Genomic DNA, 24,541 nt, shown 5'->3' on the forward strand with positions numbered 1-24,541 from the left:
CCTCCTCCACCATCCCCTCACAATCCCTAATGAACAATCATCCCCACAACTCGGTTTTGGCAACCTGATCTCGTCCAATTTTTGGCAACCCTCACCCACCACCATACCACAAGAACATCCAGGCAAACTTAAACTTTAAATTGATTTTCATTCTGAAGGAGAGGATATGTAATGTAATGCTGTTCCTGTTCCATATGTTTGATTCTGTGTTTTGTCAAATTCTATATACAGTATGCTCTTGCAACTCATGGTATTGCTTGAGATCTCTCGAGAGTATGCCACGCAGCGTAGGCCAAACAAATAAAGCAGTTATCTTACACCATCCCACAGCAACCCCCTCCACCATCCCCTCACAATCCACCATCAACCATCACTCCCACACCCTTTCCTCGCCGCCTCCACAATCCACCATCAACCGTGTGCCTGGGCGGTGTAGGTGTTGAGTCTCTGGCGTCATGTCCATGCCGTATTTCTTCTGGAGTTTTCTAACTGATTTTCCAATTAATAAAAATCCCTTATAAACCGTCAATTGAACAGAAAAACAAGCCCACCAATCTGTAGTAAACATATGACCGCTGTTTTCATCTGCACAATAAACATAACACCACCATCTTCAATTCCACCATCTTTGTCTGAATCACTCACACAAGGCTCAAAACGATATGGCTCCACAATTTCCCCGAAAGCATTTCAATCACGAATTTTGTCTCCAATAGTTTCTTCAAAATCCTACTGATTACTTTAAAGCAGGGGTGGGGAACCTTTTTCCTGTCGAGGGCCATTTCGATTTTTAGAACATCCTTCGAGCGCCATGCTAAATTATTGAATACATATATCGGACTCACCTAATGCGATGGCTGGAACTGTTTCTCTTTGGCGAGGCGTTTGGTGTCAGGTGGTAGTGATGATGATGCTACTCGCAGCTGGTTTTGCAGGTTTGGGTCAGTCAGTCTTGAGCGAAACCGAGTCTTTGCAAGAGTCAGTTTTGAAAAGAACTGCTCACAGCTGTAGGTCGTCCCAAACAGTGATGCAAACTTCAGTGCATGTCTCCTCAGAATGGGAAAATCCTCAGCACGTACATACAGTTTGTAGAACTCGAGCAAAGGGAGGACAAATCTCACACTCTTACTATGACTCTCCGAAAAGATCGACTGGACAACCCTCCCATCTACTTTCTCAACAATCCTCTCCAAGAAGTTCTGTCGCTCAAGCTTTTGGGTCTCACTATCTGCCATGATCTTTCTTGGGAAAACCACATTTCCAAGCTGGCCTCCAAAGCCAGTCGCCGACTGGGCATCCTCCGTCGTGCGAAGTCCTTCCTCGGCACACCTGAGCTCCTCACCACATACAAGGCTTTCATCCGCAGCTCAACGGAATACTGTTCTCCCCTATGGGCCGGTGCTCCTGCCTCACACCGAGCTCGGCTTCAAGCTGTTGAAACCAAAGCTTTCAGAATTATTGGAATCTCCCGCGATGAAGCTATCTCTGAGGGCCTTTCACTCACTCACCGCAGGCAGGTAGGTGGTCTTTCTGTCTTCTTCCGACTCCTCTCCGGCCTTGCACCCCCAGCTCTCTCTGTGCTCTGTCCCCCAAATATTCCTACAGGTCGCACAAGATCTGCCAGCAACCCTCTGATGGTTAAACTGCCGAAATCTCGGCTGTCTGCTCACCTTCACTCTTTCATTCCTCTTTTCCCCCGCCTCTGGAACAAACTCCCTCAGTCCCTTCAATCCCACTCCTCCCTCCAGGTCTTTAAAACAGCTGTTCACCACCATCTCTTATCTTCCCCCATCCAAAATCTTGATCTTTTCTACCCCCGCTAATTCACCCCAGATCCACCTTGTTTGAAATTCCAACTTCTTTCCTGGAAGTCCTGGCAGTGTCCATATGTTTTATGCCTCTCCCACCCCCCTTCCCATGCCCCCCCCTCCCCATGCCCCCCATGCCCCCCCCTCCCCATGCCCCCCACCCCCACCCAACGCCCTTTCCCTCTCACAGATCTCTCGATGTCTCCATGTCTCTCGGTCCCTGCTCTCAAATGTTGTGTTTGTGTCCTTCCCCCTCTCTCCCCATCTTGTCTACTGCTCCCGATGTTATATGTTTTATGTGTCGGTTTGTCTTTCTGTGTGATTAATGTTCGCTCTTTCACGAGCCTCGATCTTGTATACAAAAAAAACAAACAAAAAAAAAAAACTTTAAAAAAAAATAGATAGATGAATTGCCTCGCGGGCCGGATCAAACGGTCTCGCGGGCCCTATACGGCCCGGAGGCCGGAGGTTCCCCACCCCAGCTTTAAAGCATTGTGAGAACCTTCAGAGTTGCTAATGATGGAGGAATCAGTATCGGAATCCGAGCACGGAATACACTGTTTATCTTTGTAAGCTGCCATTTAGATCAAGGTGATATTACTTGACATCACTGGCAAAAACTTGTACAAGGTAAAGTGAAACCAATTCTAGGTACGCAAAAGTGTTAGCCTATTGAAGAGAGATGAGGTTGTCAGGACAGGTGAATGCGTCTGTCGAGTCACTCAATCAATGCCACCTTAAACCCCCGCTAACTCCTTCCTACACAGCCCCCTACCACACGCGTCAGGCGACCCATGCGCCAAAGCACTTGGTGACCAGCAAAAAGGAACGTGAAAGACTCAGAGAGCATGAGGCAACAGATTCTATGGTCTGATGAAATTTATCTCTGGGCTGAATGCAAAGTGCTACGTCTGGCCGAAACTGAGCACAGATCATCGCCTATCCATATATGAAACATGGTGGTGGCAGCATCATACTACGGCGATGCTTTTCAGTGGCAGGGACTTGTAATGATAGAGGGAATAATGAATAGAGCCACATACAGGCAAATCTGAGTCTCTCCCAACTCCTGTCACAGTTGATTTTGTTTTTTTTGCTTTCTTAGAAACTACACACGCAATTCCGATGAAACTTAACCACGACCTTCATCACCCGTGATATACCAACTTTTGTTCCTGACATTTAAAAAATCGGGGTCTGAGGTTGGTATATGGGGGTGGGGGGGAGGGGCTTGACATCCAAAATAGTTAATTGTATTGTTCTCAGAACCTACACACAATTTTGATGAAACTTCACCACAACCTTCATCATCTGTGATGTACCAATGTTTGTTCAAGGCATTGGAAAAATTGGGGTCTGAGGAGGTACACAGGGTGGGATGGGGAAGGGGGATGCCCCCCAAAATATGTATTTATTTGTTTGTTTATTTAAAGTCTTATGATTATGTTAGCATGATTCCACAGGCTGATGGGGGAGGGGGATGCCCCCCCAAAATATGTATTTCTTTGTTTGTTTATTTAAAGTCTTATGATTATGTTAGTATGATTACACATGCTGGTGGGGGAGGGGGATGCCCCCCAAAATATGTATTTCTTTGTTTGTTTATTCAAAGTCTTATGATTATGTTAGTATGATTTCCCATGCTGGCCTTCTCGCAACCATTAAAATTGGTTTAAAATACCTTTAGTTAGTGTAGTATACTGTTTATTCTACCAGGTAAGTGTCAGGGGTATTTCCCCTATGTTTATATTGCAGGCACCTGCAACGTACCACAGGTAAGTTCAATTCCAAATTAAATGAGAATCACCTGCTTGAAAGCAAATTATTTCTAACAACTTCTAAAAAGTGCCAATAATATAATCCGGCCAATTTTAGGATTTCTGTCTGGAATAGAGAAAGATTTAGTAATATTTTTTCAGTTTTTTTTTTGTTTTGTTCCACTGCAAACCAAAGAAATACATATGTGGATATCAAACGATTTTTTAATTTCAACATTCTTCTGGAATAAATGGTGCATTATTTGTAAAAAGTGCAAGGGTGCCAATAATTTTGGCCAGGACCATACCTGGCATACGGAATTATTTAGGACAACTCAAAACCCTCAGCTTTGGCTATTTTTGGGGCCAGATTTGCTGTTTAACTGTCAGCCAGAGAATATACTACAGGAAACGAGCACAGAATGCATATAAGTGCGCCAGACTTTGTTGAATCCTTGGAATATTTCCAGGGAGATGGTCCTGCCTTTTTACCTGCTCCAGGAGATTAGTGGGGTGCCCAGACACTCAATCATTTCAAATTGATGCAAAAGTTTCGTTTTCAGTACCAATTTGAAGGTAAGGGCCTATAGAACAATTTTAGTTCGAGTGTCAAGCACTCATATAATTTTTCCTGGGGTGGGGATTTTGAGGATCTTTTTCGTCACGAATCTTCCCCGTGCCCACCTGCATTGTCATCCGAAGGGTTCCTCAACTCTTGTACCAAGTCAGATTTGTTGGTATACATCGTGAAAGCCACTACGAGTAGCGCCATTTCTGTCGACGAGGAGCTAGTTGCACCAGATGTTTACGACTTCATTGTTATTGACGGTGGAGTACTGATACACTCACTTCCTGGTACAATTGTCCAAGGAAACACCTTTGATTCATATTTCGACAAGGTATTCTGCCCAAGAGTTTGCCACGACTTGAAAAGATCGACAAGAGTCGACATTGTCTAGGACCAGTATCGTGCACTGACAATCAAAGGAGGCACAAGGGGAAAACGAGGAACAGGCACCCGACAACGCATATCTGGCACTGCCAAAATCCCAGGAAATTGGCAGAAGTTTCTGGCGAACGTTGATAACAAGAAGGAACTGTTCTCATTCCTGTCAAAAAGATAACAGAAGGACAGTTCCCAGATGCCAAGGATGTCTACATCTTTGCAGGTGATCAAGTCCACCATGTTGGAAACAGTCCACTAATGGATCAATGCAACCATGAGGAAGCTGACACTCGTGTCCGAGTACATCTCCTCCATGCCCTCCAAACATCGTCACTTGGGATGGTTCATACTGGAGACAGATGTTGTCGTAATCCTTCTGAATAATTTCCATCACATCAAGGCTCTGAATCCGGCCGCAGAAATCTGGGTCTTCCAAGCGAGCATCTGGACAACAGCCCAAAGGTCCATGATGCCTGTCAACAACCACACTAATCATGGGTGGAAGGAAGAGGACGGAAAGCTGCTTCCCATTTGGACCTCGCTGCCCCTCGCCAAGGATGTATTCCACCTGGATGTGAAGTGCACTTGCACAAGTACCTGTGCTCTGTGCAAGTGCATGAGGGCAAAGTTGAAGTTCACACGTCTGTGCAAGTGCAAATGCGAGAAGTATCTGGACCAGAACAATTTCCAATACTGCCATGTATATATGGTCGATTTGTTAGCCACATTCTTATTAAAACTATTGTTCAAGGAGTTATTCAAGCAATTGTCGAAGCAGTTACTCACCACCATATTGTAGCACAGTTAAAAGATAAATAAAAATGTCACTATATCATTGGGTCCGAGTAAAATTGTCCAGTTTATTTTTTTAAAACATGTTTCAGCTTACCGGACCTATGATCCTTGGTCTTTTTTTGTGGATATGCGCCGAAACCGGCAAAATTATTGCTTCAATGGGCAATATGCTTGGAATACAAGTTGCTACTCCTGATCCTGAATCCATACATATCTCATATGTTCAGATTGGATCATCCAATCAAAAGTTATAACAGTTTCCATATTTCGCATAGGCCGGTAGGGGGTCGGGAACCCCCCACGTCCCCAAAGCCCCATTTTTTATCTGAGTGCTTGGCACTCGAAGCAAAATTGTTCTATAGGCCCTTACCTTCAAATTGGGGCTGAAAATGAAACTTTTGCATCAATTTTAAATGAAAAAGAAAAAATTACCCATGCACGCAGCCCCCCACCCCCCCCCCCCCCCTAGATGCCCTGCCTATGTTTGAGACATACATACTCAGCATTTTTTGTGCATTGCCCTCATTTTACATTTTGAATCTCCGGTGTGGAATACTTTTGCTGTTGAGTTGTTACATTACTCATCTGTAGTTTTTGTGTCATTTGTATCTCATTAACCGAAATTGAAGTGCTCATGTACTACTTGACCAACTTACAAATTGCCATGTAATTAATTCCCATGTTGCCAATAATCCCGAGTGTTTTTGCCAATATACAGATTAGGAGGGTGGAGAAAATGTACATTATGAAATGCAAAACATGTCAGTGGTATAAATAAAACCCTCACGCAGCATTTATTTATTGTGCAGCGATGAATGCGAGTAACAATGCGAGTTCCCTGATTTTGATTCAACCATTTAAAATCGCACTCGTGTCGGTTTTATTTATTTTGGCATTTGTTACAACGGCAGGAAATGTTATCGTGCTTCTGGCTATGGTGCGAGCCAAGCATTTGATGTCCACAATCAGCAAAATATTTATCAGTTCTCTCGCTTGTGCAGATCTGATCACAGGCTCGTTTGTCATGCCGGTTGATACTTATCGTATCATTTCTGGCTCATGGAATTTGGGTCCAATTTTATGCGACGTATTTAATGCAGTGTCAATAATGAGTGGCGTGTCGAGTTTGGCGACGTTGTGCTTCATCGCCATTGATCGCTTTGTCGCCATCACAACTCCGCTTCGCTACATTGCTCTCGTTACTCGTCGCCGTGCAGTTCTGCTCGTTATTAGCGGGTGGATTGTCTCGGGACTCCTCTCTCTCCCAGCAATATGGACTTCCTGGTGGAACTCAGACCATCCTCTTGCTCAAGCTTGCTACGAAGATCCGAGCTGCTGTGATTTCATTACAAGTAAATCCTACGCAGTTGTGAGTGTCACAATTGCTTTTTACATCCCCCTTGCTGTCATGATCTTTGTCTACTCTCGGGTATTGAAAGAAGCTGACCGGCAGGTAAGGACATTCGTTGTTTTGATTTTGTCGCTCGTTTTCCTGTGCACAAAGTGAAATAAATCATATTTTGTACACATAAATGTAATATTAATGATAACGATATCTGAAGCCCATCCAAAAAAGGATTATAGCAATGTTTTCACAAACGCCATAGTTTACCATATTTTATTTCATTTATCTGCACGGCAGTATCTTTACCTCCTCCAACCAAGGTGGATGAGGTCAAGCTTTCACCCATGTTGGTTTGTTTGTGAACAGGATGCCTCAAAAAGTTGTAGACGGATTCGGACGACTTTTTTTTTCTTTTTTTTTTGTATACAACATCGAGGCTCATGAAAGAGCGAACATTTATCACACAGAAAGACAAACCGACAAACCGACACATAACCGACAAACCGACATAAAACAAATAACATCGGGAGCGGTAGACAAGATGGGGAGAGAGGGGGAAGGACACAAACACAACATTTGAGAGCAGGAACCGAGAGACATGGAGACATCGAGAGATCTGTGGGAGGGAGAGGGCTTTGGGGGGGAGGCATGGGAAAGGGGGTGGGAGAGGCATAAAACATATGGACACTGCCAGGACTACCAGGAAAGAAGTTGGAATTACAAACAAGGTGGATCTGGGGTGAATTAGTGGGGGTAGAAAAGATCAAGGTTTTGGATGGGGGAAGATAAGAGATGGTGGTGAACAGCTGTTTTAAAGACCTGCAGGGAGGAGTGGGATTGAAGGGAGTGTGGGAGTTTGTTCCAGAGGCGGGAGAAAAGAGGAATGAAGGAGTGAAGTTGAGCAGAGAGCCGAGATTTCGGCAGTTTAACCATCAGAGGCTTGCTGGCAGATCTTGTGCGACCTGTAGGAATATTTGGGGGACAGAGCACAGAGAGAGCTGGGGGAGCAAGGCCGGAGAGGAGTCGGTAGAAGACAGAAAGACCACCTACCTGCCTGCGGTGAGTGAGTGAAAGGCCCTCAGAGATAGCTTCATCGCGGGAGATTCCAATGATTCTGAAAGCTTTGGTTTCAACAGCGTGAAGCTGAGCTAGGTGTGAGGCAGGAGCACCAGCCCATAGGGGAGAACAGTATTCCATTGAGCTGCGGATGAAAGCCTTGTATGTGGTGAGGAGCTCAGGTGTGCCTAGGAAGGACTTCGCACGACGGAGGATGCCCAGTCGGCGACTGGCTTTGCAAGCCAGCTTGGAAATGTGGTTTTCCCAAGAAAGATCATGGCAGATAATGAGACCCAAAAGCTTGAGCGACAGAAATGTAATTTGGCAGAGATGTAGCATATATGGCAAGGACGAGATGATTAGCTTTTGGTGAAGATCCGGATTCGAATCTGCATCTGAGAATCTTTTTAGTTATTCTTCTTCATTGAATGAAGAGGAACCACCTTTGGACGCCATTTTTCCCAAAGAGCAGGGGTTGGCCTTTTTCAGGCACCCTGGTCCACATTTTGAAGCAATGTTTTATGGCCAGATGCCCTTCCTGCCACCAACCATTTTCTTCGCCTTTTGCGACACGCAGGGAATTACCAGTGAACTGGTACTCAATTCTTCGCCTTTTCCGACACACAAAGAATTACCAGTGAACTAGTACTCAATTTGCCGACCTCAGAAGGATGACAGGCTGAGTCAACCCCCCCGCGTTAATTCAGCGATCGACCGGGATTCCAAGCCGGGATCCAAGGATCCCAAGCCGGCACCCTAACCGCTAAGCCAACACCAGGCCTATTCTTCTTCATTGAATGATCGGCCAAAAAAACGATACATAGCACGGTATCTCAAGAAGTTGTGGACAGATTCGGACAAAACTTGGTGGAGAGGTTGTGTGTGTGACAAGGACGAATCGATTCGATTTTGGTGAAGATCTGAATCCGGATCCGGATACAAGTATTTAGAAATATCTTAAGTGATTCTTCACCTTTGAGTGATAGGGCCAAAAGCGATGTATAACATGATAGTTCAAGAGGTTGTGGACTACTTGTGACAAAACTGGGTGGATGGGTTAGTTAGGCGACAAGAACAAGCCGATTCGACTTTAGTTCAAGTCTCAATCCAGATCCGGCCTATCAGTGGGATCCAAAACGTAAACTGTTCAGCCTGGTGGGGATATGCTCTCTACCGAGTGCCATTCTAGTTTCTTATTGTATCATTGCAAAGTTGTCTGCTGATTCAATGACACCATATGTGTAATAAGTAACCAGAGTATGCTCAAGCCTTCCATAGACACTTTGTGTCAGAGACCTTTTCAATGAACCATTCTACAAATGAGATATTCACAATTGCCCAAGTCATGCCAACATATTATTTTCAAAGAATAAATTGTTACTGAATCGCTCATGTATACACAAAGAATTAAGTTAAGCACCCCCCCCCCCCCCCGTTTTTTTACAACCTCGCACATTACAAGTTTGTTGTCGTCAAAACAGTGTAATATACCCATGATATTGCTATATTTTCTGGAAAAGTGATATTATGGTCACATAAAAACATAACAATCATGCCGTTTTCAATATTTTATTCTGAATAATTTAAGGTGAAATTTTTTGGGAATTTTAGGCATATTTTCACCTCAATTTAAGTATGGAGCTATAGGTCCATCACGGACAGTGTGGATGACGTTTATGTTTTCTAACGTACAGTCATTGTTCTGAGAAGACCTCTAGCGATCTTTGCGTCAATAACGTGTGTAGGACCCACGTGATCGGATCACTGACTCAACCCTACGTCTCATAGACCCTATAAGCCGTCGTATGCGTTGCTGTGGCAGGTTGTTCCATTCCCGATGTAATGCACGTTCCAATTCATCCAGATTGGCTATTGGAGGGACCATCTTCGCAATTTGTCGTCCCAACATGTCCCAAACGTGCTCGAGGGGGTTCAACCTGCCACAGCAACGCATACGACGGCTTACAGGGTCTATGAGACGTAGGGTTGAGTCAGTGATCCGATCACGTGGGTCCTACACACGTTATTGACGCAAAGATCGCTAGAGGTCTTCTCAGAACAATGACTGTACGTTAGAAAACATAAACGTCATCCACACTGTCCGTGATGGACCTATAGCTCCATACTTAAATTGAGGTGAAAATATGCCTAAAATTCCCAAAAAATTTCACCTTAAATTATTCAGAATAAAATATTGAAAACGGCATGATTGTTATGTTTTTATGTGACCATAATATCACTTCTCCAGAAAATATAGCAATATCATGGGTATATTACACTGTTTTGACGACAACAAACTTGTAATGTGCGAGGTTGTACAGAAACGGGGGGGGTGCTTAACTTAATTCTTTGTGTATATGACCCGCTATTGTGTACATTACGCATGGCACTTTTCAGATAAAATTATCAGGAAAATACCAGGTTATATGTATAACCTGCACCACAAAAATAAACTCCAGCTCAGGAATGGAAATGTGGCATATAAAAAGCAGTGTTTTGCCTGATTTATGGAGAGAGATATTTTAGAAGGTTTTTTTATTTAGCATAACTGATGACTTCTAACTTGTATGAAACACAATATGATGGACGACATGGTATGTTGAATGTACCTAACACCTGTTACTGAGTGATATGTGACCTCTGTTAGATTAGCACAGTAAGAGCTCTGAGAAACTCTCAAGTCTTCGTGACTTGTTAGCTTATGGTAATTGTCAAGCCTTCTATTGTTAATCGCCAAGCTTGTTTTACTGTTATGATGGTGTGCATGTTTAAAAGTTTAGATACACGTTTTTAAAAGCAAACTAATGTTGTAAATATTTTCTAGTGTATATGCGTTTTTGTGTTTGTTTGTGCGTTTCTACGTTATTCGTTCACGGCCTAACAGTAGCAGGAAGAACCCCTAAACCTTGACGTCCACCTTGAAGCCATCTTAGGCCTCTATAAAGTGTGTATTATGATGCGGGGTCAGGCTGTGCTGCCACCGCCCCACAGGCAAAAGGTAACCACCATGAGGCCAATAATTCCATAGCTTTTCAAAGTCTAATAAGTCTCAAAACCACCGCCGTTAAAGGCTCACCCATGCAGGCAGCGCAGGGTATCCCTTCCTATTAAATATCTTGCATCATTTTAAATATGAATACCATGTGGAAGCCGGTGCACAGCACTATTTATTCATGTGTGCAATAATTTGTATAACTCGTTGCTTTTGTTTTTATCCAGGCCAAGAGAGCCAATACTAACAATAAACTACCTGATGCTATCCAAGGGAAAAGCTGGCAGCTGTCCCATCGGCAACACAATTCGAAAGAGCATCGTGCTCAAAAAGCTTTGGGGCTCATTATGGGAGTTTTCAGCGTTTGTTGGACTCCGTTTACAATTGTCTATCTGATCAGATGTTTTTGTCTTTTATGTGTCTCTAACGATCTCGTTGTATTTGTAAGCTGGTTCGCTTTTACAAATGCGATGTTTAACCCATTTCTCTACTCTCGAAGCCCTGAATTTATGGTGGCTTACAGAAAACTGTTTTCACACAAAAGAGTTAATTATTATGGTTCAAAAACGATCTATAGAAATTGTACTGCGGTCAAAATGCACACAGTTTCAGAAAAGAGGGTATAAATTGAAAAGTTATAGATTGGGAAAGTGTAAAAACAAGTCTTGCAGATACTCTTTGTGTTGTGATACAAAGGAGTCCAAGTTGTTCTCTGTTCAAAGCGTCATTTATTAAATTGTTTCTTTGGTTATGATGCTTTGGTTTCTATTTTTATCGGTGTTATTGGTTAGTTGTTCTTTCCTTGTATATATTTTTAGCCGCGTCGCAAGACGCTAGTCATAGAGTGCCCTCTGCTGTTGTTGTTCTTCTTCTTCTTGTTCTTCTTGTTCTTGCAGAGAAGACAAAACCTCAAAGCTCCACCCATTCTGGGAACCATAGCTCTACCCATTGTGGGAGAGGCTTCATATAAACAAATATCCACCATTTTATTAACTCGCATAGCTTTGAGGCCTGTTTTGTAGGCCCGTGGTGTCTTCCTCTCTCACACAGTTTTATTTCAAATCAAATTCGATATATCATTTCATTTTTCACAGTCGCTAACATAGTTTTAGACTCGGTTGAAAAAAAACGGGAAGAAAATCCGATGGAAGTTGCCCTTTATAGAACGAAATGAATTCTCAAAGGCCTGTAACTTCAAGTCCATTGAGATATATTTTTTTTAAATCGCGGCATGGTCAGTCATACACCGCCCGAAATAAGACGGGAAAATGCCGAGATATATATATATATTTTGTTTAAATCGCGGCATGGTCAGTCATACACCGCCCGAAATAACAGACGGGAAAATGCCGAGATATATAAAAAATTCGTCCATTTGATGACAATCGTCACGATGAAATATTTAATTTATACGTCATCACAATAATGTGGAGAGAGGAGCATAGCTTCGTTCACGTGTCGCCACATACGGGAAATTGCCGAGATTTTTTTTTTTTTAAATCGCGGCATGGTCAGTCATACACCGCCTGAAATAACAGATGGGAAAATGCCGAGATATATTAAAAATTCGTCCATTTGATGACAATCGTCACGATGAAATATTTAATTTATATGTCGTCACAATAATGTGGAGAGAGGAGCATAGCTTCGTTCACGTGTCGCTACACACGAGAAATTGCCGAGATATATTTTTTTTAAATCGCGGCATGGTCAGTCATAAACCGCCTGAAATAACAGACGGGAAAATGCCGAGATATATTAAAAATTCGTCACCACACATGGGAAATTGCCGAGATATATTTTCACTTTGCACAAAAATAACATCAAGTAATCGAATCAATAGGAATGTCCTGTGCCTATAACATCGACGTTATAGGCACAGCTGCATCTAGGCATTGTGTAACATCGACGCGGCTTTTGTTTTAATTAAAACTTTTTGTTTGAGATGAGATATCTACCATTTAAAACCGTGTGTGTTTGGACATCTGTACATTTGTCTGATGTCTGTCCCCCTTCATAACGGTAGATTTTGAAGGATTTGAGTACTGTTTTAAAAGGCAATATTTTAACATGACTGTATATTCACTATGGTCAAACCCAAAAGACTCAGAAGACCCAAAAGAACCAAAGGACCCAAAAGACCCTAAAGACCCAGAGGACCCAAAATACCCAGAAGACCCATTGTCAGGTTATGGGCACAGGTTATGGGTCAGGTTTGTTTACAAAACAAAATCAACACTAATAATATCCCACCTCCCCAAGTGGTTTTCCTCCTTGAACAAACGTGTATGAACAAAATGTGTTAACGTTTATGAACAGCTTATCATGCCATTTTGGTGGGAGCACCAGCCCCTACCAGTAGTAAAATATTATAAACTAAAAACGCATAAGATTACCTTTTTAAACAGTCGCTACTGCTGTTTAACACTAAACTGAAAGAAATTGGGAGGAATCCCGACATCTGTGAGGCACAGTTAATTATGGAACAGAGCAAAGATCTACTGTAATCTATATATCCCACAGTGGGTAAAAAATGACCCTTGCCGCTAACGTGGCATTTTTCGTGGTGGCCTTTTGAAACAGTCGCTACTATCTGTTTAACACCAAACTGAAAAAAGGGAGGAAACCCAGTGTGTGTTCAGCTACAAAGCAACTAGCTGGCACTTGTTAAGCCAGCCATTCATTATCAACGGTTTTGAATGGAGTGCTTGCTCAAATGCTTAAGCGACTTGGTGAGCACTCTACAAGAAACCTGGTAACTGAGCACCCCCTGCCCCCTCCCAATGCTATTGAGGCCTGACTCTAGATCTTCTGAAATCTATTTATCCCAGAGAGGAATGACCCTTGCTGCCACCCCATAGTGAGCGGGTGTACTAGTAGTATAATTTTTTCTTAAAGAAAAAAGAGAACACTTTAAATGTTAAAGGATTAGAATTTCAAATGATTTTAAAGGATATCCTCAAATATTTAAAAATGAACACTCCACCAATAAACTTATATGGACTAAAGGATGCAAAAAAAGATTGAATATTAAAAAATTTAAACAAGTACCAAAATGATGCATGACACATTGGCCTTTTTATTTTAATTTAGCAGAAATAAAACATTATGCCTGCATCAAAAATATTTCAAGGCGAACTACATCTCAACAACAAAGTGGAAATGTAAAACATTTATTCATATGTAAAAGTTCTTTCAAGCCTCAACTTGTTCACACAAAAAAAATCACAACATTCAAGATATTTCTCAAACTAAAAATCAACAGTAATCGATATGCCAAATGCAGGCACAATATTTGCATTTAAATATATAACTAAAATCATAAAACATCAATTCATGATATAAGTTAACTTTGAACGTACTCTCAAAAAAACGTTTCTTCAAATCTAAATCAATCCTACACTAAATCTAACCAAAAACATATTGTTGCGGCCCGGAGTTCGGGTCTACGAAGAGGGGGTAGCCTCGGTTCCCCTCAATCTTACCGTGCCTGAGGCTACCGTGCACAAATAACTTTGTGGCACAGCAGGTTGCTAATCAACTGCGATTGCCAATCAGTTAATCACGTGCTTTAGTGTCCACCGTCTAATACTGTTTAACGGAATGTCACGTGATCTTCTGGCCGGGATAAGTGCCCTCGGGTATGCACCAATCTTATGTTAATTAGATCTTTAATGAGGGCGATGAGCTGTACCGCTTCGGACTGAATGAGCCAAATAGTCGGGGAATGATGATCGCTCTTGCTAAACTAAGTGCGAACAGTGCTGGATCAATATAAGAAAAGACAGGCACTAACAGATTGGAAAGGAATGTCAACCAGGGATTTATTATAATTACTCTACAAGGCACAGGTGGGATCATGCAAAAGGGGGGGGATGGGGGGGGGGGACTCAAGGGCTTTTATGTTCATGGGAGGGGAAGGTGCATGCAAAGGGAACAATGGGGGAATGCAAATCAAAATGTACAAACGATCACCACAATGAAGAGTGCAGCAATATTTACAAGCAGGAAAGAAAATGTACAAGATGCAGAACTTAACCCTATGTCTTGCCTACCAGATAAACATCATACAGGGCACCCATCAGACCATCCATGGAGGAAGAAAAGAACAGAAGATAGAGAAAGTGTGAAGGCCAACGGCCTCTTGCTTACCGGGTGGAAGCAGAGGTACTTCCGCGACCCAAGCGATAAAGGATGGAGTAAAGAAGGAAAATGCTGAGATGACTATGGTGGATTGAGTGTAGAGTTGCAGGTGATGTGTGTGTGTGTAATGTGGTTAATGCGGTTAATGCAAGAGAAAATGAAAAGTGCACCTGCATTTAAGAAAGAATGATAAAAATAAAATAAACCTGAGAAAATAAAGTGTGAGATGATAGCCTGCTATGTGAGAGTCGAAAAGTTATATGTAAGCACCATTGGTTTGGCCCAATTTGGTTCGCTCGCTCCGTCCACCCAAAACTTCCATCTCCGAACAGCCAAAGTGAGTGCCACCCCTCGAGCCCAGATTGTCCACCAACGCACACACAAAGAGAGCAGGCAGGCAGAGAGAGAGATAGAGAGAGAGAGAGAGAGAGAGAGAGAGAGAGAGAGAGAGAGAGAGAGAGAGAGAGAGAGAGAGAGAGAGACTGACTGTTTCTTCCTTTTATTACAAGAGTGAAAAAAATCAGTTATGTACAGTCACAAAGAAACAAAACACAATAAAATGGTCTCAAGGAAAAGTTATTATCAAATCATCATCATCAAGTGTGCATATGACATCATTAAAAACCCACTTTTCTTTAAAACATGTTAAATTCTTGTTCATTTTAAAAAACCGGTACTCTAGTTTTAGTCTTGCACTTACAAGAGCCTTAAAGGTGAGCAGCACATCATATGACGAGTCAGAAGCGTTTCCCATTTTTTTCTTCCTGGATTTGTAAATTGCAAACTTGGCCTGACCAATTAAAAAGTTCATTAAAACCACATTCCTAAGGGAGGATGGTCCTAAAACACCATAAATAAAAACATTGTGATTGAAGGGGGAACCGAGCTTCACAAAGCGTTCCTGAAGGAATGTAAAAAGAGGTTGCAATCGTTCACACTCAAGGTGCGGTAAGGTATATGCGGTAAGGTTTCAATGGATGCACAGAAAGAGCATAGATTAGAGTTAGCAGGAGAAAACCAGTTCAGTAAAACATTATAAGGTAAAATCCAGTGTACAAGTTTCCATTGAATATCTCCAACATACTTTGGAGTAGGCAAGAGATAAAAACTCTGCCAGTTGGGGCAATTGGGGGATATTGGGGGTAAAAAATCCCGCCATCGAAGCCTCGGGTGCTCAGAAAATGTTTTTGCGTATAAAATTTTAATGTACGCGTTGTACAAAGTTTTCTTTGGAAAGGCGGGAAGGGATAATGCAGTATCATCAGGGCTGTTCAGGCCAGGGGACAGATTAAGTGGCGGGATGAAGACCAGGAGTTTGGGGAAGTCACCCGTTGTTTCCTCAGGGGAAGGGCCAAGTTCCTCGCAGGTATTACGATACGTTGTGGATATCCCTTGAAGGAACCGAGAGATGATCCTGACAGATTTTATTTCGGTTTTTTGTGCCACAGCGGCAGCACTCAAACAGCAGCTCCCAGACTCTGTCATGAGGTCTTTCACTCACAGCAGCTTGGCATCAACAAAACGTTGAACGAGTACCCTATTATTCAAGCTGTTTTCCAGGAAGGGGTTGTAGCAGAGGGGCTCATTCAACAACATTTCCATATTGTATGTTGCCATTTCACAGGAAAAGGACAGGGCTTGCCAGGCGTTCATCACCCCTTGGTAAAAGGTGGGCAGCAAGGATGAATCGATTTGATGAGGGTTCATCAAGAAACGTTATCGGCAGTAGCCCAGCTTACATGTAAGCTGCAATATGCAGTTAGCCAGATGCCTCCAGAGTAGGGCTTCATCTCCATATACAAGTTGGCACACGATATGAAGCCGGAAGACCATAATCCGGCTGCGGATATCAATAAGACCTTGGCCACCTTCAGTGAGTGGTAAGTATGCCACGGGGGGTTGGAGCCAGTGTTTCCCGCTCCAGAAAAAGTCGACAATGCTCTTTTGCAGTGTAATAAGAAGGCTCCCGGGCGGTTGTAGGCATATCATCTTATGCCATAGCATAGAGGCGACAAGATTGTTAATGACGAGAGTTCTTCCGCGGTATGAAAGTTGAGAAAGAAGTCCTTTCCAACGGGCCAGTTTTGCCATTACCTTGTCCGGTAACCCCACCCAGTTCTGCTGCTCAAAGGTGTTGTCTCCTAGGAAAATACAGAGGTATTTGATGCCACTTTTCTGCCAATTCACTCCTCCTGGTAGGACAATTGGCAGGCAATCTCCAGGTCCTATCCAAAGGGCTTCACTCTTCTTCCAGTTTACCTGGCCTGAACAAGCCTGACAATATGTCTTTAGTGCCTGAGCCACCACAGTGACGTCAGCACTATTTTTTATATAAATACAGACATCATCTGCATAGGCAGAGACTTTTAGCGGTGTGGTAAGAATTGATCCAGTGAAGCCAGAAATGTGCGTACATAATTGGAGCAGAAGAGGTTCGATGGTAAGAGAGTATAAAAGTCCAGATTGCGGGCAACCTTGCCGTACTCCCCGTTGTACAGCAATGGGGCTACACAATACTTGATTAATTTTAAGAACACTGGATATATTACAATACAAAAGTTTAACGTACGAGATAAAAATAGGCCCAAACCCAAAATTCTCCAAAACTCTAAAAAGGTACATGTGGTCAATACAGTCAAAGGCTTTTCCTTGGTCAATGAAAAACAGGCCAATATTCGTATTAAAAATGTTACAAAACCGAATGGGATCACGGATAAGAAAGACATTATTAAAAATAGTACGTCCAGGAATACAAAAGGATTGATGTTCTCCTATTAGTACATTCATAAAAGGTTTCATTCGATTAGACAAGGCTTTGGCTAAAATTTTATAATCCGTACATAAAACAGAAATAGGACGCCAGTTCTCTATAAGTTGAGTGTCCGCTTTCTTAGGAATTAAGGTGGTGACTGCTCTCAGGCAACTCCACGGCAGTTGTCCGTCCTCTAAACATTCATTCAATACCCGCAGTAGGTGAGGTCCAATGGCGTCCCAAAAAACCTGGAAAAATTCACGAGTCAGCCCATCCAGTCCAGGGGCTTTATCAGGTTCCAAGGCCTTCAAGGCAGCGGTGAGCTCAGGTAACCTAAGAGGATCCTCCAACTGCTGCTTCTGATCCTCTGCCAATGTTGGAAGGTTAGAAACAAGTTCAGATATTGCATCCTGGTTAATGTCATGCCGCATAAACCGTTGTTTAAAATGTTTCCGGGCACATTCCCTGATTCTGCCATCTTCATAAAGGAGTTCCCCATCATGGAGCAAGCATGTAATCATTGACGAAGAGGCCCCCCTTTTAAGGCTGAAGAAGAATTTGGTTGGAGCATCAAGGTCGTGTATGTACCTCATCTTCAGGCGCAACAAGGCATTTTGTGCTCGCCTTTCAGATATGGAATTCAGTAAGGCCGTTTTTCCATGAATTTGCTGCCTCATTTCCTGGTAGCTCACACTTGCAGTTCCCTGGAGCTGTTCCGGTAATTCCAGGATTTCATCTTCAAGTAGGGTTGTGGTTTTTCTTTCCTCTTGAACACCATACGCATGATATTGTTGGCAGAACAGTCCGATGTGCGTTTTGGCATTATCCCACCATTGTCTGAGGTTTGAGAAATTCCCTTGGGAGGCAACTAGGATATTCCAAATTTCCGGAAAAATGTCCTTAAAGGTACTATCATCAAGTAAATTGTGATTAAATTTCCAAAAAGGCACTCTTGTGTTTTGGGCAGGGGGCAGAAATTGAGAAATGTTGCGCTGTGGTCCGAGAATCCTGATGGGCAAATTTGGGATGACAGAACGAGGCGTTCAAGTGGAGGATTAATATAAAACTTGTCCAAGCGAGCAAGTACAATATTATTCTGAATGCATCGACACCATGTGTATTGCCTGATTGATGGGTGCTGTACCCACCATATATCTGTTAAATTCATTTGTTTTAAAAATTGGGTGAGGGGGATTGTGGAGGCAGGATGGGGTTCTGCACTGTTCCTGTCTAGTTGGGGTTGGAGGGTGCAATTAAAATCTCCACCAATACAAACATGATTGTCTTGGTTTTTTAGGGCGTTTTGGCTGTCGAGGGACGTTAGGTGTGTCCCAAGGGCATTAAAAAAAACTCGCCGAGCTACAGGCATACTTGGGGCATAGATATTAAAAATAGTATAAAATTTTCCACAGTAGTGGAATTCTAGGGATGCTAGGGATCCCTTGTGTATTTCGTCGAATTTAAGCAATGAAGGCGAAAAGGAGGGGCTAATAATTATTGCGACACCGCTTTTACGGGAGTCACCGTTACTAAAAAAGGACAGGCCGGGGAAGAGCCTACACCACTCTGCGACACAGCAGTCGTTGGCATGGGTCTCTTGTAAGAGGGCAATGTCAACTTTCTTCTGTAATAAAAGGTCCCTTACTTGAACTTTATGGACAGAGCTAAATCCTCCATTAATATTCAAGCTACAAATGGAAAAACTCATTACAGCCACAAGGAGGAGTGACCACCACTCAATTTTTTGATAGCAGTTCATTCTTAGCTTTTTGTAAACACTTCTTTAACCGGTGACGTTGGGAGGAATTGAAATTAAAAACGTGGGGCCGTTTTACCATCATTCTAGCGGAATGTATAAAATCAGGTAGCTCTGGAAAAAAGGTTCCTATAACAACATTCCTTTTTTGGAATGTGCTCTTAAGAAACCTTTTTATCTCGGAGGAAGGGATTGGAGGGGTTTCTTCTTCCTTAAGGCTACCACATTCACTAACAGAGTCATCTATATCAGATGGCTCAGATGATGTGTCATACTGGTTTTCATCATTTAGATCCTCACCGTCATCACATCCCTCCACATTATCGGATGGGGCATAGTCCATAGAGGGAGGGGATGGGGAGGCAGAGAAATGAGCCATCTTCAGGGGAGGGGGGGTGAGGGGGGGGTACTAATTTTTGCGGTTCAACCATATCAGTTTCTAGGTCAGTAGACAAGGGGGAGGATTCATCCACATCTATGTCCTCCAATGCAGAGAAACGATTTTCTGTGACGAGGGACAAACCTGGGGCCGGGGGGGGGGGCGGGGGGCTGTCGGTTTTCAGTTGTAGGTTTTTTAAAGAGATGACCGTTTTCATCCGTTGTTTGCAAATGTCTTTTTCCTTTTGGGCAGACTAATTGAAACTCGTCCTGGTTAGTGGGAAGAGATTGCAGGGGTTTGGGAGGAGGGGGGGGGAGGGAGGACGTGATCATCGGGAGGAGATTTCCATCGGCTACCACGGCGAGATAGATAGGATCATTTATAGCAGGCAACAAGCTGTGATTTGACGATGTCGCCTGGGGGGTGAGGTCTATCGTTGACAAGAGATGGCTGCAATTAGATGTTTCAGTAGAGGGAGGGGCCCCTGTTTCAAGGGGAGGGGAAGGGGGTACGGCGGGGGTACTTGGATCGGTGGTAGGAGGGCTTGGGTCGGTGGTAGACAGATTGGGATCAGTGGTGGTAAGGCTTGGGTCGATGGTGGGAAGGTTCGGGTCGGTGGTGGGAAGGCTTGGGTCGGTGATGGAAGGGTTTGGGCCAGTGGTGGGAGGGTTTGGGTCGATGGTGGGAAGGTTCAGGTCGGTGGTGGGAGGGTTCGGGTCGATGGTGGGAAGGTTCGGGTCGGTGGTGGGAGGGTTTGGGTCGGCGGCGGGAAGGCTTGGTTCGGTGGTGGGAAGGCTTGGTTCGGTGGTGGGAAGGCTTGGGTCGGTGATGGAAGGCTTGGGTCGGTGATGGAAGGGTTTGGGCCAGTGTTGGAAGGGTTTGGATCGGTGGTGGGAAGGTTCGGGTCGGTGGAGGGAAGGCTTGGTTCGGTGGTGGGAAGGCTTGGTTCGGTGGTGGGAAGGTGGGGGGCTTTCTTATTTCCGGTTCGGAGGGAGGGTTGTACTTGTGGAGAATTCTCTTTTCAGGGGCAGTCATGCTTAACATGCCCAAATTGTCCGCAAGCAAAACATTTTAGAACGTTGGTGGACACGTACACTGTATATTCATTCTGTCGATGTTTTAATTTAATTATAAGGTTTAAATCCTTCTGGGAATCTTTTAAAATCATAAACACTTGCCGCCGGAATGAAACCACGTGCCTTAAATCGTTGTTCCGTGACCCGAAGGGAATCAACAACACAGAGCACTCACAGGCCTCCACAAGCAGACGCCATGACAGTACAACCAGCATACAAACGGCCAGCAGGTGGCGACAGAGACAGAGAGAGAGAGTGAGAGAGAGAGAGAGAGAGAGAGAGAGAGAGAGAGAGAGAGAGAGACTGACTGTTTCTTCCTTTTATTACAAGAGTACAAAAAATCAGTTATGTTCAGTCACAAAGAAACAAAACACAATAAAATGGTCTCAAGGAAAGGTTATTTTCAAATCATCATCATCAAGTGTGCATATGACATCATTAAAAACCCACTTTTCTTTAAAACATGTTAAATTCTTGTTCATTTTAAAAAACCGGTACTCTAGCTTTAGTCTTGCATTTACAAGAGCCTTAAGGGTGAGCAGTACATCACATGACGAGTCAGAAGCGTTTCCCATTTTTTTCTTCCTGGATTTATAAATTGCAAACTTGGCCTGGCCAATTAAAAAATTCATTAAAACCACATTCCTAAGGGAAGACGGTCCTAAAACACCATAAATAAAAACATTGTGATTGAAGAGGGAACCAAGCTTCACAAAGCGTTCCTGAAGGAATGTAAAAAGAGGTTGCAATCGTTCACACTCCAGGTATATATGCGGTAGGGTTTCAATGGATGCACAGAAAGGGCATAGATTAGAGTTAGCAGGAGAAAACCGGTTCAGTAAAACATTACAAGGTAAAATCCAGTGTACAAGTTTCCATTGAATATCTCCAACATACTTTGGAGTAGGCAAGAGATAAAAACTTCCCCAATTGGGGCAATTGGGTGGTATTGGGGGTAAAACATCCCGCCATCGAAGCCTCGGGTGCTCAGAAAATGTTTTTGCGTATAAAATTTTAACGTACGCGTTGTACAGAGTTTTCTTTGGAAAGGCGGGAAGGGATAATGCAGTATCATCAGGGCTGTTCAGGCCAGGGGACAGATTAAGTGGCGGGCTGAAAACTAGGAGTTTGGGGAAGTCACCCGCTGTTTCCTCGGGGGAAGGGCCAAGTTCCTCGCAGGTATTACGATACGTTGTGGATATCCCTTGAAGGAACCGAGAGATGATCCTGACAGATTTTATTCCGGTTTTTTGTGCCACAGCGGCAGCACTCAGCCGGCAGCTCCCAGACTCTGTCATGAGGTCTTTCACTCGCAGCAGCTTGGCATCAACAAAACGTTGAACGAGTCCCCTATTATTCAAGCTGTTTTCCAGGAAGGGGTTGTAGCATAGGGGCTCGTTCAACAACATTTCCATGTTGTATGTTGCCATTTCACGGGAAAAGGACAGGGCTTGCCAGGCGTTCATCACCCCTTGGTAAAAGGTGGGCAGCAAGGATGAATCGATTTGATGAGGGTTCATTAAGAAAAGTTCTCGGTCGTAACCCAGCTTGCATGTAAGCTGTAATATGCAGTTACCAGAGGCCTCCAGAGTAGGGCTTCATCTCCATATACAAGTTGGCGCACGATATGAAGCCGGAAGACCATAATCCGGCTGCGGATATCAATAAGGCCTTGGCCACCTTCAGCGAGTGGCAAGTATGCCACGGGGGGTTGGAGCCAGTGTTTCCCGCTCCAGAAAAAGTCGACAATGCTCTTTTGCAGTGTAATAAGAAGGCTCCCAGGCGGTTGTAGGCATATCATCTTATGCCATAGCATAGAGGCGACAAGATTGTTAATGACGAGAGTTCTTCCGCGGTACGAAAGTTGGAAAAGAAGTCCTTTCCAGCGGGCCAGTTTTGCCATTACCTTGTCTGGTAATCCCACCCAGTTCTGCTGCTCAAAGGTGTTGTCTCCGAGGAAAATACCGAGGTATTTAATGCCACTTTTCTGCCAGTTCACTCCTCCTGGTAGGACAATTGGCGGGCAATCTCCAGGTCCTATCCAAAGGGCTTCACTCTTCTTCCAGTTTACCTGGCCTGAACAAGCCTGACAATATGTTTTTAGTGCCTGAGCCACCGCAGTGACGTCAGTACTATTTTTTATATAAATACAGACATCATCTGCATAGGCAGAGACTTTTAGCGGTGTGGTAAGAATTGATCCAGTGAAGCCAGAAATGTGCGTACGTAATTGGAGCAGAAGAGGTTCGATGGCAAGAGAGTATAAAAGTCCAGATAGCGGGCAACCTTGCCGTACTCCCCGTTGTACAGCAATGGGGCTACACAATACTTGATTAATTTTAAGAACACTGGATATATTACAATACAAAAGTTTAACGTACGAGATAAAAATAGGTCCAAACCCAAAATTCTCTAAAACTCTAAAAAGGTACATGTGGTCAATACAGTCAAAGGCTTTTCCTTGGTCAATAAAAAACAGACCAACATTCATATTAAAATTGTTACAAAACCGAATGGTATCACGGATAAGAAAGATATTATTAAAAATAGTACGTCCAGGAATACAAAAGGATTGATGTTCTCCTATTAGTACATTCATAAAAGGTTTCATTCGATTAGACAAGGCTTTGGCTAAAATTTTATAATCCGTACATAAAACAGAAATAGGACGCCAGTTCTCTATAAGTTGAGTGTCCGCTTTCTTAGGAATTAAGGTGGTGACTGCTCTCCGGCAACTCCACGGCAGTTGTCCATCCTCTAAACATTCATTCAATACCCGCAGTAGGTGAGGTCCAATGGTGTCCCAAAAAAACTGGAAAAATTCACTTGTCAGCCCATCCAGTCCAGGGGCTTTATCAGGTTCCAAGGCCTTCAAGGCAGCGGTGAGCTCAGGTAACCTAAGAGGATCCTCCAACTGCTGCTTCTGATCCTCCGCCAATGTTGGAAGGTTAGAAACAAGTTCCGATATTGCATCCTGGTTAATGTCATGTCGCATAAACTGTTGTTTAAAATGTTTCCGGGCACATTCCCTGATTCTGCCATCTTCATAAAGGAGTTCCCCATCATGGAGCAAGCGTGTAATCATTGACGAAGAGGCCCCCCTTTTAAGGCTGAAGAAGAATTTGGTTGGAGCATCAAGGTCGTGTATGTACCTCATCTTCAGGCGCAATAAAGCATTTTGTGCTCGCCTTTCGGATATGGAATTCAGTAAGGCCGTTTTTCCATGGATTTGTTGCCTCATTCCCTGGTAGCTCACACTTGCGGTTCCCTGAAGCTGTTCCTGTAATTCCAGGATTTCATCTTCAAGTAAGGTTGTGGTTTTTCTTTCCTCTTGAACACCATACGCACGATATTGTTGGCAGAACAGTCTGATGTGCGTTTTGGCATTATCCCACCATTGTCTGAGGTTTGAGAAATTCCCTTGGGAGGCAACCAGAATATTCCAAATTTCCGGAAAAATGTCCTTAAAGGTACTATCATCAAGTAAGTTGTTATTAAATTTCCAAAAAGCACTCTTGTGTTTCGGGCAGGGGGCTGAAATTTTGAGAAATGTTGCGCTGTGGTCCGAGAATCCTGATGGGCAAATTTTGGATGACAGAACGAGGCGTTCAAGTGGAGGATTAATATAAAACTTGTCCAAGCGAGCAAGTACAATATTACCCTGAATGCATCGACACCATGTGTATTGCCTGATTGATGGGTGCTGTACCCGCCATATATCTGTCAAATTCATTTG

At 43.5% G+C, this 24,541-nt stretch overlaps 1 protein-coding gene across 1 annotated transcript; it reads left to right on the forward strand.

Annotated features, from left to right (window-relative positions):
- The first annotated feature begins 6,117 nt into the window (after nt 1-6,117).
- On the forward strand, nt 6,118-14,477 carry LOC144888966 (beta-1 adrenergic receptor-like). The gene is made up of 3 exons (XM_078768753.1): nt 6,118-6,759; nt 10,927-11,142; nt 14,367-14,477. The coding sequence occupies exons 1-3, from the start codon at nt 6,118-6,120 to the stop codon at nt 14,475-14,477; spliced, it is 969 nt and encodes a 322-aa protein (XP_078624879.1).
- The last annotated feature ends 10,064 nt before the right edge of the window (nt 14,478-24,541 follow it).

Source organism: Myxine glutinosa, unplaced genomic scaffold (genome assembly GCF_964187855.1).
Source record: "Myxine glutinosa unplaced genomic scaffold, kmMyxGlut1.1 SCAFFOLD_341, whole genome shotgun sequence".
Taxonomy (NCBI): domain Eukaryota; kingdom Metazoa; phylum Chordata; class Myxini; order Myxiniformes; family Myxinidae; genus Myxine; species Myxine glutinosa.